The following is an 18,803-nucleotide window of genomic DNA, read 5'->3' on the forward strand; positions in this document are numbered from 1 at the left end:
GCACCTTGTATTGCAATTTTGTATGAAAGGCGCTATATAAATAAAGCTTGATTGATTGATTGATTGATTGATTGATTGGTAGTCGTCGGAGGATGGGCTCATTGTAATGCATGGAGCGGAGTGAGGAATGGTATCATTTGCATTACAATGAGCCTGATTTCTACCTCCACCGGCCTCCACTGATATGAACTACCCGTTTGTTTGTCTTTGGTATTCATAGAAAGTGCCTATTGTGCCAATGTCTTCCTAACTGTCAGCTAAACACCAATGAAAGCAGGACAGAAATAAAGTTCTGAAACATCAGTTCAGCATAACAAGCAGTGCAGCATTGTGTCTGATATAAATAGGCCTCTGGTTTTTTCACTCTAATGTGTCTGAGGATCAAAACATTTAGCTCCTCTCTCCGTCAGAGTGGGGCAGACATGGATTATGCTAATGGGAGCCGCTCTGTACTGAAATAGGCCAACACTGCAGGGATGTCAATTATAAAACACCGACACACACAGAGTTTATTGTGACACCAGCTGTCTTTGCTTGTTTTTTGTCGCTCCATGTGAAGAAGGGGATGTTTTGATCTTTTTGACTTATCCTAAAGCTGTACAAACCCAGTTGTAGTCGTCCCTACTGTGCTGAAACAAGACCCCCCAGGGGCACCAGGTCCCCACGGCGTCCTCACCACAATTAGACTAGTTACTCTCTCCATCCATGTATAGAATAACACACTGTGGCTTCTCCAGCACATCCCCTGTCAATCAGCGGCGGTTTTCTTGCGGTGAAGACTTGCAGATCTCCGACAATGTCATTTGCAACTCTCCTCTCCATCCAATCAATGGGATTGGTCTGGGATGTTGTTGTTGTTGTTGATGTTTTCTCTCCATCGCTACTGCTTTCTGTTCCTGTTTGAATTTAGAATTATTCTTTTTTTAATTCTTAAAATGCCTTTTTTTCATGTTTGTAAAAGAAGGAAACACATTTTCAAAGTTCTTACCCTTTTTGGGTGACATTTTAATCTGTGATAGATACAAAACAGGGGAGGATGGTGGAGGTAGAAATCAGAGGACGGGCTCATTGTAATACATGGAATGGAATAAGGAATGGTGAGTGATGCCTCATTACAATGAGCCCGTCCTCTGATTTCTGCCTCCACCAGCCTCCACTGATACAATATAAATACATAAAATCCTAATTCCTGTTTCTCTCTGTAGGCTTGACAGCTACTGGGGAGGTTGACGTCCCGTCCCCCCCCTCGTCCCCCCTCCACCTCCACCCAGGTGCCTCCCCCCCTCCTCCTCTGGAGCATGCCCATCGCCCCCGCACCATGGCTCCTCTGCTGGAGGGCTCGGGGTGGCTGCTTCGTCACTCCGTGGTCATGTGTCTGCTCCTCCACAGTCTGGTCCTGATGACCTTCTGCTTCCATCACGCCGCCACCAGCTGCTCCAGCTCTTGCTACTGCTCCGACAGCGACCCCTCCGAAGGGGAAGGGGCCGATGGTGGTGATGATGGTGGTGGCGGCGGTGGTGGTGGCAAGACGGTCCGCTGTAGCAACCTGCAGCTGACAGAGATCCCCCAGGACCTCCCCAACGACACGCGCCGTATCTACCTGGATTACAACCTCCTGACGGCGGTGCCAGCCGGGGCCTTCTCGGACCTCCCACTCCTCACCGAGCTGGACCTGTCCCACAACGAGCTCACCCAGCTGGAGCCCGGGGCGTTCCGAGGCCTGGGCGACACGCTCCAGTTCCTGGACCTGTCCTCCAACAAGCTAGTGACCTTCGACCCCGAGGCGTTCGAGGGTTTAAAGGCACGCGCCAACCTGACCAACAACCCCTGGCACTGCGACTGCAACCTCCAGATGGCCATGCCCCACGTGGACTTGGAGCCCCTGTCGCTGACGGGCATCGTGTGTCAGACCTCGGAGCCACCCGACGTGGGGGCGGAGGGCGTGCCCTTTCTCCTGGCCAAAGACCTTGACCTGTGTGTGGTGATGAAGAAGACCACCGACGTGGCCATGCTGGTAACCATGTTCGGCTGGTTCACCATGGTGATCTCCTACCTGGTGTACTACGTGAGACACAACACCGAAGATGCCAGGAGACACCTGGATTACCTCAAGTCCCTCCCCATCAAGCAGACCAGGTCTGAGGAGGCCTCCACCATCAGCACTGTGGTATAGGGCTCAGACCTGGGTTCAAAAAGTACCTGCAATCCTTTTAAATACTTAGCTGTGCTTGATTGAGTTTGTCTGGCTACTGGAGGTAGCCAGGCAGGCTCAAGCAAATGCTCCTCGACGTATTTGGAAGTGTTTCGAATACTTTTCGACCCAGGTCTGAGGGGCATGGAGGGGTGTTACAGGTTGTATGGTCAACTTTGCTGGATATGTTGTATGGCAGAAGCAGGGGGATACGGCTGCATGGGTGGGTTGTTACCTACACCACCCATTGCATTGCCAGCCCAGGACATTTCTAATGCCTTTCTTTCTCTGTGGGAGTAGCAATTTTTGCCCAATCATGAAGTAAGTCCAGGCCAGAGCAATCTAACCCAGATGAATAATTCATCCAAGAGTGGAGCCCATTAGGAGCGTAGCCTACGTGTGTGTTGGCTGAGTGGACTGATCTGGTCTAGTCTGGACGCACTCTGGGATTAAATGCAGCCTTGGCATTTTTGGGGATTTTAAATGGGAATTATTCACTGGGGCATGTAGGTACCGTGATGCACTTGTGTCCGGGGAGATCACTCAGGGGGCTTGCGAATGAAGGGTCCTTTATTTGGCCACTTCAAACAGCAATACTAACAGCAGCTGGAGAGAACTCAACTCAGCTCGCAGGTTGCACTCTGTTAGCAACTCTGTCTCACACACACACACACACACACACACACACACACACACACACACACACACACACACACACACACACACACACACACACACACACACACACCCTTCCATGTATAGGCTAAAACTGTTTCTCCATACAACATCCATACAGTATCCAACAACAACAGTATATGAACAGTGAAAAATGTTGTTCTTTTCAATTAAAAATGTATTTTATGGGTTTCTTTTGGAATTATTGATGTTTTCCTGGGGCATTTTTTTCAAATGTTGCCGTCGTGCATGTTTGAGTTGGGTCATCAGTTGAGTCCACCCATAATCCAGAGGAGGCTGGTGGAGGTAGAAATCGGAGGACGGACTCATTTAATGTATGGAATGGAATGAGGAATGGTATCAAACACATGTGCCACAGATTAGAATACCAGCGCTAGCATTTGCTTTGCAGTTTTATTCCAGAGGCTGTTTCAGTTTCTGGTGTCCGTTCCATGCATTACAATGAGCTCGTCTTCTGATTTCTACCTCCACTGCCATAAGCTATCCAGGTTACTGTACTAGGATAATGATGCACACAATCAATGAAGCACTGTGACGGGCCGATTGATCTGAATGATGTGCACCACTCTGTAGACACACACACACACACACACAATCGATGATGCAAACACATACATATGTACACACCTCAGGACACACACACACACACACACACACACACACACACTGTATACAGTATATATGCTGCATTGCTGATTGTGTACAGTGGCAGACTGGACAAGGGCAGGAAACCCCTCCTAGCTGTACTACTGTATACCAAGGCAGGGCTGAGTTCCCTCATCAAGTCTATCGTGTGAGAACAGTCCTCCTCACATTCTGTAACAAGGGCCTGAATTCTCTCACCAAGACAAAAGGCTGCTACATGGTCTCTGCAAGTATGCATTGCTGCATCATTTTTGCCCCTAAAAGGGTCTTTCCCTTGCGCACGCAAGGAGGAAGTTTACCCTGTGAGAACAGAACCTCCCTTTCTAGTCCCTAGTATTGTACACACGGAGTCACAATGATCCTTCAAACATAAATAACCCCTAAGTGTTCCTTCGACTGTCCCATTTCATGCTGTGTAAATACCTCATTGTTGCCCGGAGAGTTACAGAGCATTATCAGGGTTCTCCCCAAAAAATTTACGAGGGGCGCTGCGCCACCGTGTTGACTTGGCTCCGCCACGATGTATACATTTGAGACCAAATTAAACAAAAAGCGTTTTTATCAGTATTTTTTTTTAAAGAATTAGGAATACATTATATTAATAATGCAATCCAGCACCTCCTTGTTCAAAAATGCAGGGGAGAACCCTGGCATTCATCACTGGTGTCATGAAGCAGTTTGGTATTTTCAGCTTCAAGGGAAACACCGCTGCATTCCATTTTCTCCATCCTTCTCCTGAAGTATGCGCTTGTGCACTTTCCCCACATCAATTAATAAGCATAGGATTGGTCTAAGCATGGGCAGTTACACCAATCCATTTCCATTTAAATCTACTGTATGCAGAGGTGGAGAAACGGATGCCTGGTTTTCTTAGCAGCCAGGGAAACATGGTGTCTGGTGTATGTGTCATTATTACCTTTAAGGTCGCTGCGATCCTGTCTAGTCAAACATGGCCTTTAACACTACTGCCGACCAGCTGAGGCTGGTGGAGGTAGGAATCGGAGGAAGGCCTCATTGTAATGCATTAAACACGTGTGATACCATTCCTCATTCCATTCCATGCATTACGATGAGCCTCCCATTTCTACCTGCACCAGCCTCCGCTGCTGTGGAATGACCCCCTCAGCCAATGCTGAGTGCTGGTATTCTAACCTGTTGGCTGTGTCCCAACCCTCTACAGAACACTGATTGGTTTATTGACACGTTCACAGCAGCAAGGGGGGAAACACTGTCCTGTTCCGTCTACCTGATAGCTGAAATAGACTCTTGGATACAATATCATCCTTCGCTTCAGAACTTGTGTTGTGACGTATGCCTCGATGTTCTCAGGACCAGCCAGGGAAACATTGTGTCTGGCGTATCATTATTACCTCAGGGGTGAAGGTCACTGTAGTATCAGCAGGCCAGACGATTGGTAGACTGGCCTGCCATGTGAGACTGAAGGTGTTGGGATGCTGTATGCCTGATGTTCTCAGCAAGCTAGGGAAACTGTGTCTGACGTACTTGTCATTACTTAATAAGTGTCAAACTAATACCTGAGAGCCTGGGGGTGAAGGTTGCGGTGATGCTGTCCGGGCACTGGCAGTCTAACGTAGCCTTTGCTGCTACTCAGCGCTACTGCTTATACCTGATACCAGAAACAGAAACAGCCTCTGGAATAAACCCTCAGCAAATGCTACCACTGGTATTCTAATCTGTGGCACATTGTGTTTAAAACCATTCCTCATCCCATTCCATGCATTACAAAGAGCTCGTCCTCTGATTTCTACCTCCACCAGCCTCCTCTGGCTGAAATAGACTAACTTCATACAGAAGCCTTTTCCATCACTGCTTACACCTGAAACCAGAACTACCCTCTGGACTTACCCCTCAGCCAACACTGGTGCTTGTAATCGTTGGCCAACGCCCCAGTACTGGATTGGCCAATAAGCTGGATCGGCTTTCACCATGTTGCATTTACTGACTTTTACAGATCGGTGTGATCATGAAAAGGGCCATGAGAGGTCACATGGTCAGGAAACACTCCTCACTCCTGTCATTAAGGAAAGGAGACAAGCAAAGGAAGCTATCTAATGGGAGACTATTGGGATGCAAGCTTTATCTCTCTCTGTCAAGTCTCCAAGAGCCTGGGTGGGGTATTGAAGGAAAGGAGACGAGGAAAGGAAGCTATCTAATGTAAGACTGTTGGAATGCAGCCTATCTCTGAGAGCCTGGGGGTCAGACTGGTAGTCATGCTGTCTGAAGAGGGCATTCCCTGGGGTTTCCCAAACTGCATTACAGGGTTGATGATCTGCCAGTCCATTCGCTGCTGTAGATTTAAACTTACAGTAGACTCAGGGAAGCACAGGGAATGCATCTCCATTATCTGTTTACTGTTTAATGTTGTATTAGGAGAGGAGAGAGGAGAGAGGAGGAGAGGAAAGAGGATGGAGGACAGAGGGGAGAGTGTAGTTGAGTGGATCATAAAACTATTGAACGAGGAAATAGAGTAGAAGATCCAATGTATATTGCCTTAATGATCACATGCAGGCTGTTTACGGCTATACACTTACCGAACACTTTATTCGGAACACTGTACTAATACTGGGTAGGGCCTCCCTTTGCTCTCAAAACAGCCTCAATTCTTCGTGGCTTTGATTCCACAAGATGTTGGAAACATTCCTTTGAGATTCTGGTCCATGATGAGATGATTGCATTACGCAATTCTTGGAGATTTTTCAGGTGCACTTTCAAGCTGTAAATCTCCCGTTCTACAACATCCCAAAGGTGTTCTATTGGATTCAGATCCGGTGACTGGGAAGGCCACTGAAGAACACTGAACTCATTGTCATGTTCATGAAACCAGTTTGAGACAACTTTTGCTTTGTGACATGGTGCATTATCACGCTGGAAGTAACCATTAGAAGATGGGTAAATTGTGGCCATGAGGGATGCACATGGTCAGCAACAATACTCAAATAGGCTGTGGCATTCAAGCGATGATTGATTGGTATTAACAAAAGGGCCAAAGTGTGCCAAGAAAACATTCCCCACACCATTACACCACCTCCACCATGAGAAGGTGTACAGGTGTTCCTAATAAAGTGTTAATGGGTGTATTAGTGCTATTTTCAAATTTAGGGCTGTTAGGGCTCTATTTTCAGCGCAAAACGAATGCAAATCCAAACGTGAATTAATGTCGGCGGTAACAGGTGAACCACTGCACTGTAGCGTAGTCTTGTGCGCTCATGTGGGTGGAGTCGCGGTAAATAGAGGCGTGTTCATCACAATCAGCAGGTCAAGTGCCATCATGTGTGCTGAAAAATGGCCTTGAGAATAGCCATATTTCAGACACACCCCCTAAGCGCCCTCGCATTTGTGCTAAAACAGTTTTTTACGCTGTTAAAATAGAGTCCTTAGTGTTTATCTATAAAGGACACAAAGACTTATGGGAGGAAGTGAAGGTGTAAAGGTGTCTTGGTAAGATGACCTGGTAAGATTCTGCAAACACCATAATGAAATCTGATGTTGGAAAGGTATTTTCCAAGCCCAGGGTTTGTCAGCAAGGGTGTCCTTGCACTGCCCTCAGCCTGCGTAGAGACACACACACACACACACACACACACACACACACACACACACACACACACACACACACACATACACACACACACACATACACCAGCTGCCTCTCAAGAACGAACATGCCAATAAACTATGTATGACAGCTAGAAAAATACTGGAGGAGGAAGAGAAGAAGTCTGGGAAGGGATCCATCAACATGTGTGACCCAGTTCTGATGGAGGAGGACAGGGCCATGGGGGACCCACCTGCCCCTCTCCCTGCTGCCTGGCCGAGGGGTTTCCTGGCTGGGTACAGCTCTCTCCAAGTGCCCTTGAGCTGGAGGATCTGGGGGTCAAGAACAAAATGGCTGCCGTTAATGTTGTCTTGTCACATCCCTTTTCTTCCTCCTTCCTCACACTCTCTCTCCCTTTCTCTCTCTCTCTGTCCCCAAGGAAACACCCCTGAGCTTTAAGAGGGTTGTCCTCCGTTCCCCTCCTCTCTCTAAATCTGTTCATGTCTGTCGTTCCTCCTGTCCTTAGCTGGCTAGATGAGAGAGGACAGGCTCAAGGCTGCTTAGCCTTAGTGGTGGTGAATTAATTAATTTGAATTCAAGATTAAATTCAAGAAGTGAATTAAAATACAAATCATGAACTATAAAATCCTCATGACATTTTTTTTGGACTTGTGAATTGAGTTTGAATGTATTTCCAACCCTGTTTGCTGTGATAGGTACTGTGTGTGGGCTTGCATTGTCTTGCTCAGCGAGGAGTGGACTGTTCTCCACAGGCCTACGCCACTAGAACAATCCTCATTGAAAACCATTTTCAATTCTTGAAATTTAATTCCAATAGAATTGTACTTCTTTACTATAAGTGAAATGAAATTCGGACCCTAACCCTAATTTCATTAATGTGTATGAGGGACTACATACTTCTCTAGTGGACTTGTCTATTCTCAGGGGAGGCTGGTGGAGGCAGAAATCGGAGGACGGGCTCATTATAATGAATGAGGAATGGTATCAAACCTCAGATTTCTACCTCCACCAGCCTCCACTGCTGCAGGTCTACTCCACTGCTCACAGTTCTCCACTGTACCTCACTACATCCTGAGTCTGCTTGACAGGCCGGCGTTATTGATCTTGACAGCATTATTGATCTTGACAGCGTTATTGATCTTGACAACATTATTGATCTTGACAGAGCTAATCTTAACTTTGCCCAAATACAGCCTCCCCTCCTGTGTGGAGCAGCAGGCCCAACGCTACTGAAATATGCATGATGAGCCTCCCTCCCAGATATTTCCTGCCACACACACACTCCCTCTCTCTCTCTCTCCCTCTCTACCCCTCCCTCTCTCTACCCCCCCCTCCATCCAGGAGGCTCAGTGGTAGAGTAGACACACACAAAAAGACCGATGTGTGTGTGTGTGCGTAAAGAAAAAGAGAGAGAGAGAGTGAGTGTGTGTGTTTGTGAGAAAGAGAGAAAGAGTGTGTGTGTGTGTGTGTGTGTGTTCAAATGTGCACTTGCATGTGTGACACACTTTGGTGTAATGTAACACTGCTGTTCCCTAGCCACATAGCTGTTGCTGGGGTTAATTTAAATTTCAGGCCGGCTCACCTTGCTCCGCCCGCCACCCCTGATACGCTACCCTGGTGTGATGGTTACAACTGCAGGGTAATGGGACACAAAGTAGGGGATAGGGTGACACAACCAATACGGCCCAGCGCAGCCCCACATGGCATTGGGTTGCAGATTAAAATGTTTCCAGCAGCAGTAGAGGCTGGTGGTGATCACATGGGGTTTCTCAGCGAGAGCCACAGGGGGCTGGGTGGATGGACAGACAAGGCAGTTCCCTCTTCCTTTCTGACAGAGGTGAAGAAGACTGCTGATGATAGGCAGAGGAGCCGGGTGGGTGGATGAATCTGTTACAGACGGGCTTCAAACCTGGGCCTCCCGCATGGAGAGGTCCAAGCGTCCATTAAACCAAGGAAACATCCTTGAGATTCGTGGGCGTTCACATGTCTCAGGGCAGGGCTACCTCATCACCTCTGTTACACACATCGCAATATTCTCCTTGTCCACTCTCCTTCATCTACCTACTTTGATCTGGAGGCAAATGCTTAAAGTCAAGTTAAATTTTAATCTATACAGCACAATTCATACATAAAATGCAATTTGGTGTGCTTTACATGCAAATTCAGTGTGCTTCTAAAAGTATTTTCATGAAATACTAATACTTTCATGAAATACTTTCGTTGGATTCATCAATGGCGAGTGTCTCTCTCTCTCTCTCTCTCTCTCAGAACAAACTTCTTTCAGATCTTTCTCGCTCCTCCTCTTTTTGTGGAACACAGCTCCCCTGCCCTTGTGAATGTGTAAGTGTCGGGCAGAGTGAAATTACCAAAATCCTAGAACCACGACCAAGCAAGGTCAAACACCAAATAATATACATACATACAGTTACGAATGCATGTAGTCACGATATTAAAGGGAAACATGCATCTGATCATGGCTTTGGCAGGAAGATGGGGAGAGAAGGGAGGATTCATTATCTTTCCAGCAGGCCTGAGCAGATGGTTACCACTATGCCATCAGACAGAACCTTGACCTGCTATCTCCTATTTTAGGGAGCCTGTATTATTTTCCTGGTATGCTTTATCCAAAAGCTTTGTAGCACTTAGATCATCTTTTATCCTTAGCCGACAATAGAGTTGAGATTATCTTCATGCCACAAAGCTTTCGGGAACAGATGTCTACTCAGTACACGTTGCCCTACATGTATCTTCTGAGCCGATAGTTATCAAGCCTCTCAGAGTAGGAAACGGCTCACAAGAGCACGGAAATTCAGAGTGACGCACATTTCGTCCTACTTTTACGCATATAAAAGAAAGTTATTATACTCGCTAATAGTATAGTATTTAGGAGTCCTCAAGAGTTGGACTAACTCGTTATGAGTAGGCTATGAGTTACCGATAGATGGCTGCACGCACGGTGCACGCAAATTTCGGGATAGGAGAAATGTTTTACAAATATTTGATAACGCAGAGTTTCTTATACCGGTTGTATAGGAATGCCATAATTTGTGTCACTTCTACGGGAAGGTCTTTTGCAATACTTGCGCTTTTTGGCAACAGGAAAAATGCAGCTGTGTCATAGCGACGATGTGGGTCTGTCACAGACAATCATTACCAGCGCAATTACATTAATTAAAATCAACATTAATTAATTACAGAAACATACATCGTTTGAAGATTTTATTGATTTCCCTACAACTCGGGTTAACTCGGTGTAACGTTACCCGTTAACCGTAATGAGAAAAAAAACGGTATTGTTGTAGCCTACAATTTTATTGCACTATGATATACCAAAATGAACCATTTATGAATAAACATTATTTACCCTCAAGTTGAACAAAAGGTGGTACGGATAATGAATTATTATGTTAATTGACTTGTGTTATCATTTTAATTTATAGAGTGTCACTGGGGATAGTCATGTTTGGAGCAAACGGACTGTAAAATAATGAACACATTGAAGTTTAACACCCGATTAATTTCAGTGGTAGTAACTCTTGTCACTAATCCACCAATGAAATACGTACTTCCTCCTCGCCATTTTGCTGTGTCCGCCCACAGAACATGCTCAGTATTCGCCGTCGTCGAGAACAACGCCAGATGAACCATGAGTCGAAGGCAGCCCCTGGGCAGGTCTCTGCCACTCGAGCATGCGCACTGGGTTACCAACATCAGAAGCACATGGTACGTGCCCCAGCCATCAGCCAGCAACCAGTGCCAGCAACAGAGCAATACAAACACAGGACATTATTCAGATGATAAAACAATAATCGCTATAGAAGTCAGCTTTCCAACCAAGGCTAAAGCACATATAGATAAACTGCAGTAACTTTAACGGGTAGCCTACATCATAATTATTTATCTATTTATTATTTATTTATTTTGTTCTAAGGTAGTTTAATCATTGCTCTATTGGGATACCCGTAGTATAATTTATTCAGATTCTGTGCAAATCCTTTTATTAGTATTTTTGAATGAGAAACTCTTAATCTTCTTAGTTGTTATAAAAATACCAAGTGATTTGTTTCAATAAGGCCACAATATTTTATGTTATTTCATCATCATCCAGCAACTTCACTGTCAATCCCATCTAGCATAGCCTTATCATAAAAGTGTAGGTTAGGTCAGAGTTAGGTAATGTGAGGAACTGAAGTAGGTCCTACTGCATTCAAAATTGACTAAAATTGTGATGATTTGATAAATTAATTAATACATGTTTGATACCAACAAGTGTTTCATACCATTCCATGCATTACAATGAGCCCGTCCTCCAATTTCTACCTCCACTGTCCCAGACCCAAAAAGCATTTTTGAAAGGAGAGCCTGCATTAAAAGTGTGATTTAATCCTGGATTCGGATAGCCAAGAAACATTAATTGGTATACTGTATTTTAGTATACTGAATGGGTCCATTAAAGGCTTCATTCCGTATACAAAAATTGTTTCATGACACACGTGTGTGATACCATTCCTCATTACCATTCCATGCATTACAATGAGCTCGTTCTCCAATGTCTGCCTCCACCAGCCTCCCCTGACACATAGGCCTTATGATAACTGGCACATCAAGCTGCATATATGGATAATGCCAACCTCTCCAGGGCAGGCTGCACACTAACGCTGGCATGGAGCCATGCCATGCCACAGCCTCAACATTGAACAATGACTTCCTTTCATGTTGAGGTTTGATGGTAGATAAAGGGCCAGTGTGGATTTCAGGGATCAGATTTGGTGGCTCCACTTCTGAGAGTTCTCTCTCCCTCTGCAGTCTCTCTCCCTCACTGTCTCTCCCTCAGAATCAGAATCAGAATTCTTTTATTTGGCCAAGTATATTTGCACATACAGGAAATGTACTTGGTGAGGTTGGTGCATGGTGCATGGGACATAAAAAAAACTATATATAATAATTTCTCTGCCCGCCCCCCACAAACACACACACACACACACACACACACACACACACACACACACACACACACACACACACACACACACACACACACACACACACACACACACACACACACACACACAACTAACAAGCCCACTTAGCTTGATCTGGGGCTGGGCTCGTCTCACTATCAGAGCATGAAGAGAGGAACAAGGACCAGTGAGTATACAAGATTTACAAGTTATGTAGTAATGAAAAGCAATAGCATACAGCTAATCATCAGGGGAGGCTGGTGGAGACAGACATCCTGGAGGACTGGCTCATTGTAATGCATGGAGTGGAATGAAGAATGGTATCAACCACACATTTGTTGACATGTTACTGTAGCTTCTGTTGAGAAAATCAGAAACTGACGCGAGAGGCCACAAGATGGCAGTCTTGTATGGAGCAAAGCAGAGCCCGATCCCACAGGGTAGTTGCTAAATGGGATTCTTGGGAAGACCCTACCCTAAACCCTAACCCTAACCTAAACCCTTACCCTAAACGTAACCATAACCCTTACCTAACCCTAGCTCTAACCTTAACCCTTACCTTAACCGTTTTAAATCTCAACTTCAATGGGGTGACGTCAGAGCCGGGCTGCCCAAAGCATCCCAGTTAGCATTCACCAATCCCACAGTTGCTGGTCTCTGAATCCGAAATTAACCAACCAGTCATTAACCCCTCAACACTTGAGGTTCTTCCCCATGGCAGGGCCGACCCAAACCATACTGTGCTGGCTGGATGTTTGCTGTTTCAGCAACTGTGGTGGATGCATTTACTTATTTGATGTGTAACCAGGCCAGCCCTGTACAGCTCAGCTCAGCTCAGCGCAGTTCAGCTCTGTAGTGTAAAGTAGTATTTTTGGACAGATTTAAGAGGATTGGATAAGACATAGGAGTGAGCAATCTTGTTACAGCTCCACCTTGGCCTCTGACAGGCCAGGTGAAATGTTCGCTGTCTTGTGTCTATCCAATCGGTGCAGATCTACACTAGTGTCTAGGGGGTAGGGGTTGAATTGGGACCCAGGGTACCCCACTCTAGAGAATCCTCCTTGAGACCCCCCATTCTGAGTGACCTACTAATCCCAAATCAAACACTAGCCCCTACACCCTAGATACTTTAGATCAGCTTTGATTTGATTGTATTTGATTAGTCTTCCATCACCTTCCATCATTCAATCTATTCACAGATGCCTGTATACAATAACCTAGGCAGGGGTTCACTTGGAATCGGACATATTTCAAAAAATGAAGGATTTTAAAAAATGGGGAAAAAAAGCAAGTAAAGCCTTGTCTTCTTTTCTCATGCTCTCTTGTTTCTCTAGAGCTGACTCATATTCCTGTAATTCTCCCAGTAACTCCTTCAGCCCTCCACTCCTCCACCCATATCTAAGAAATGTAAAAGGAAATTTAAAAAAACTGTAAACATTTTGGGTAACACTTTATTTGAAGAGCTTTCATTAAATGAAAATAATTACATTTAATTAATTATTTGTTTAATTAAAATGTAATGTACTATGCAGAGGTTATGAATGCGACATGAGGTCATTATGTCAGGACCTTTCACATGTGTTAAGTGTTAAAACAAGTTTTGTGACACATTACTTCAACTAAGTATTTTCATTCTTGAGAGATGGGGGGAGGGAGAGAGAGAGAGAGAGAGAGTGAAAGTGAAATACAGTCGAACCCTCTTCTCAGATGCCCCTAAATCTTACTGGATGATGGTTCTGATGTCACTGGGTCTTCCAAACGTAACCTTTGCAGACAAATCCAAATTGCAAAACTGGGGGCATAATTGCTTCCTCAGTTCAGGAAATCCTTTTGATACCATTGCCCTGGGACAGGCACAGGACTCTACAGGACATGCACATCCCTGCCATTACAGAACCTCTTGAGGAGACATATAGTAGTTGTAAAATATAGTGTTATGTATTTTGACAATTTGCATGAAAATCAATAAATCTATATAGAATTCTTAAGACCAAGGGCTAAGGGCAATTTATGTTGCTGTAATGAGGGCAAACACTTAAAACGAATCCCTTCTTAGCTAACACATTTTAAAGCCACAATCTGGGACTTGTTCTGCTGTTCAATTCTATTTCAATTCATGATATATAAACCCATTTATTCTTGAAGAAGAAGAATAAAGGCCAAATGAGCATTGTATAACTGTCTTACCTTATAATAAATATAAGATATAAGGCTGTTTTACTTCATTTTCTTAAACAATGTCTTTGTAAACAAACAATGTATTTATTGAAAATCATGATTAACATTTTTATTTCAATCAAATATGCTCTTAGTCCTTGCATCCAGAGCTCTGTCTAGGAATTTGAGTGTGGTCACATCTTTCCAGCCCCATCTCTCAACGTCATACCAGAACAAGCCATTTATCTATCAAAACCATTATCTCACAGTTTATTAGTAGAACTACCCAGTATTAGTATTCAATACCTTTTCCCAATACCTACCTATTCAAATCCCTGGACACTTCAGACTTGAAGTTCTTGTAACGTCTCGTGCTGTTTCTTAGTTTATATTTGTCTTTGTTTCATGTTATTTCATTTATTGTTTCCTGTTTATTTTTGTGTTCCTCACCTTGTCTCTCGTTTCAGACACTTCACCGCCTGCCTTTGTGTGTTTCCTCCCTGTGTGATTGTCTACCTCGCCCTGATTGGCTTCACCTGGTCCTCACTACCCATCCCTATGTATTTAGTCTGTGTGTTCCCCAGTCTCTGTGCTAATTCATCTTTGTACCTTCATGTCATAGGTCCTGGCATTTCCTTGCGAAAAGTATTCCTGGTTTTTTATCTCCCAGTGTGTTTTTGACTTTGCCTTTTTGCCTACCCCTTCCTGGATTATCTGCCTACCCATTGACTTGACCCATTGACCTGTCTACTGAACCTTTTTGAAAGTAAGGACTATTCTATTGAATTTAAGTTTTTGTCTCCCGAGTCGTGCGTTTGAGTCCTTTGCCTGAGTACTCCTGCCATTACAGTTCTCTTTTGACCAGGAGATTCTGAGAATTTCTGGGGTTAGTCCAAGAGGAAAATAGTGGTCAGATCGATACTACACAATGCCAATGACTCTGACTTTCACTGTTGCAGAAGAGGATGGTGTGAGTGATAGTGGGTTTGGGCTATATACAGGGAATTTCCAGAATCTCAGTTTACTATATAAGCTGGTAACAGTGTAAGCCTTATCAATGAAGAATCTTGCTCACTTGAGTTCAATAGTAGTCATCAGCTCCTTCCTTCAAGTGATCCGTCAACCCAAAGGCAATGAACATGCTGATTGGTGAGTAAAGGAATGAGGGTTGTCTTGTCTTGCTCCCTGCTGCATAGTCTACTCAGTCACTGGGGGAAGGTAAGAGGGTGATAGATTCAGGTAGTCCTGCTTGTAGGGCTTCTTAGGGCTGTACAAATGTTTGGGAGGATAATTTCCATTTGTAAAACCATTTATTGGATGGATGGGTTTGTTAGATGAACAAGGTTAATGTTAAAATTGCTATGGTCTTAATAACCTTAATGTTATATGGCAAGTGGTTTGTGTGCAAGATGTTTTATGTAGATCTAACACATTTTTTTAAAGAAAATAATCATATGAATTCTACATTGTGAATTTAGAATACAAGGGATTCTGACCAGACAAAAATAATCAATGTAATTAAAATAGTTATTCATTGTATTACAATATTACATTCTGCTAACCCATCAATATTTAAAAAGAAAAAAATGTTTAGCCTAACTTTAGGCACTTTGGTTTCAAATTACGCAGTTACTATTTTTAACTCTGCTTGGCTTGGCTACTTGTGGAAATGTATTTGGCAATGGACAAGTAGCTCCCATGGCGCTTCAAAGGTTTTTCATGAAGGAAATGATTCACATCGACCAGCTGATGGTGTGCTCCTTGGTTGCTATCATGTGATGAATTGATATTGTTGCAGCATTCTTGTTGACTGACACCGTTTTGTTCTGCAGTTGTCGCCGTCCTCTGCTCCTTCATGGCTATGTCGGTCCATAGCGCACCCCTTCTGGAGGACACCAGTGCCAGCGGGCAACCTGTTAGCGATCCCGAATTCTACCTGGTTGTAGAAAGATGCCAGATGTTGATCAATAAGGTGTTGTTTGCTATCAACGAAACCCACAAGTCCTGCATACACACAGAGGTAAGTGTCGTGCGGTGCGGTAGGCTTAACACGACATATTTTCATCCTCAGTTTTTATGTTACCTGAGCTGCCGTAAATTTTCTTAATGTGAAAAAGACGGATAGCGGTTATCACGTTATGGTGCAAATCTGCTGATCAACAGTTGTGACTTTATATTTGACCAGCTGCGTAGCTTGCGTCTTGTCTAGGCCTACAAGGCTGTGTTGCAGCAGACATCTACTGTTGGCACAGTAAAGCATATACAACATTCAAATGTACAAGTGAGCTGTAGCAAATCGTAATTTTTATGTTTTACACTTTTTCCGACCTCTTAAAATGTACCTTGTTGTTAAGAAATTCACAAAAACTACACTGGGCTACACCCCGGTGCATGTGCAATGTGAAGATACAAAATGTGGAATATTTGTCTTATCAGAAATAGGCATAAATATACAGTAAACTGTTTCATGGACATGCATTAATTTAATTTCCAATTATACAACAATATATGTTAATATTAAATAAACATTTAATAAAAATAGAAGAAGTATAAAGTTATATAGCACATACTGTATAAACTCTAGCTAACTCTGTATAACTAACCCTACAGTATCTTATGGGCATGCATTAATTTCAGGTTGTACTGTATTCATGTCATTTATAGTTTATATGTTCCTTGTTGCTGCTGACAGACCCTGATCCTGCACTCTGCCAGTGAGAACATGAAACTGCAACACATGGCAACCACCCTCGGAATCCCCTCCGCTCCCACACTGAAACCCTTGTCTGAGGACTTCACCATGGTGAGCATCACACTCTGCGTAGTCTCCTTGAGACTTGTAGAAGAGGACCTTATAGTCTAATGGTATATGTGGCGTGTGGAAGACCCAGGTTCGAACCCCATCGGTTGAATTTGCTGTTTTGTCCCTGTTAGGAGGCCAGTCTGAAGCGCATATCGGAGGGACTCCAGCTGCACCGGGCCCTTCTGGGGGCGGTGGAACCACGTCTGACCAACGCAGAGATGCTGACTGAACTGAAGCACGACATCAGAGACCTTCTGGTTCAGATCCACCATGTAAAGTTCTATTTCTATGATGTATAAAAGTCTCGGAACAATGAGAACCCTATAGCACATATGATGACCCTATAGAAACTTGTTGTAGTTGATAGTGTGGCCTCATGATCTGTCTACTATTACGGCAACATTGTTCTGTTATTCTAATGCTGATTTAAAATGTTATTGTTCATCTCAGATGCTGAAGAAGGTCCAAGGGGCAAAGCATGTTCTGCCCACCGCCACCACTGTGGCTCTGCGTCTGAGTGGGGACTACGAGGTCCAGGTGGCCACTCACCTCACCCTTGTGCAGCTCCAAACCTTTGGTCGAGATGTGGCCCGCAGCCTGAGGAACATGGCCCATCTGGCCGATGAGCAGGCAACGGAATCTAGCCCTGTCCAATGAGGAGTCAATGTGATGTAGCTGTAGCTAATGAGTAATTACAGGGATATAGCTGTGGCCAATGAAGAAAGAAGATTGTCATGACGTTTGGTTTTTATCCCAAACTTTACTTCAAGTTAATTTATTTTTTATGGAGCACAAGTATTTATATATTTATTGAACAGTATTTGTCAGATATATTTATCAATCTATTTATTATTGGATGTGATACAATGTTGATATTTATACATTACTGGCTTATTGTCCCGTTCGATAATAAGCAACCTATGTAGGCTTTATAAGCTGTTACCATCACCTTCACATTCAGAATTTCTTTACGGAAATCATTGTTATAATACCTAGAATAGAATGAAACACAATTTGTCTATTCGTGCATGGGTATTTGTACATTACTTTACATTGTAAATGGTTTTTACTCTTATTTATTTTTGTAAACAAACTTGAATACTATATTTTGATTGGAATCATCTGAAATGATTTTTTTCTTTTTTATTTCCTTTCTTAGTGCCACAGCTATTTGCATTTCATGACTATAGTAACATTGAATAAAGATAAAATGAATCTACTTTACAAATGTGTCTCTCTTGACTTTAGTTTGAGTTAAGTTATGGGAGCAGATTGTAAGAGATTTGTGTGTACACTCAATTAATAGAAGCTATTTCTATTGAAAGTGCTACTTCCCTACATCCTTAAAAGTCTGGTCTATAGAGAGGAAGTCCTCACCCCAAAACAGAAGCAATTCAGGATATTTCAAAATTAGGTACTTGAAATACTACTAGCCATGGGTGAATCTGTCCTTTAAAAAGGAGGTGAGGAAGGATGCAAAGAATCAAGGAAAGGCTTTTTTAGATGTATCCCCTAGTTAAATTCAGGCAGATTGCAGACAGGAAGTCATGTAATAGGGTGACTAACACCTTCATGTGATGATGGCAGATGACATCATCATAGCAGCGTGACAGCACGGCATGCAGGATGAATATGGTACTTCACTGGACTCTCAGGGTTTTTTCAGGAAACTATTGACACAGCAAATCTACCACGCGTCTGATGATGTCCCAGAAGACGCTGATATCCTGCTTCCAAATTCTTCATCCTTTTCCCTTTTAACAAAACAAATAT

General features: G+C 43.7%; 1 protein-coding gene across 1 annotated transcript; it reads left to right on the forward strand.

Moving 5' to 3' along the window:
• The first annotated feature begins 15,934 nt into the window (after positions 1–15,934).
• On the forward strand, positions 15,935–18,189 carry csf3a (colony stimulating factor 3 (granulocyte) a). The gene is made up of 4 exons (XM_083687076.1): positions 15,935–16,247; positions 16,920–17,030; positions 17,162–17,302; positions 17,481–18,189. The coding sequence occupies exons 1-4, from the start codon at positions 16,083–16,085 to the stop codon at positions 17,685–17,687; spliced, it is 624 nt and encodes a 207-aa protein (XP_083543202.1). The 5' UTR covers positions 15,935–16,082; the 3' UTR covers positions 17,688–18,189.
• The last annotated feature ends 614 nt before the right edge of the window (positions 18,190–18,803 follow it).

The sequence above is a fragment of the Argentina silus genome (assembly GCF_951799395.1).
Source record: "Argentina silus genome assembly, chromosome: 16".
NCBI lineage: Eukaryota > Metazoa > Chordata > Actinopteri > Argentiniformes > Argentinidae > Argentina > Argentina silus.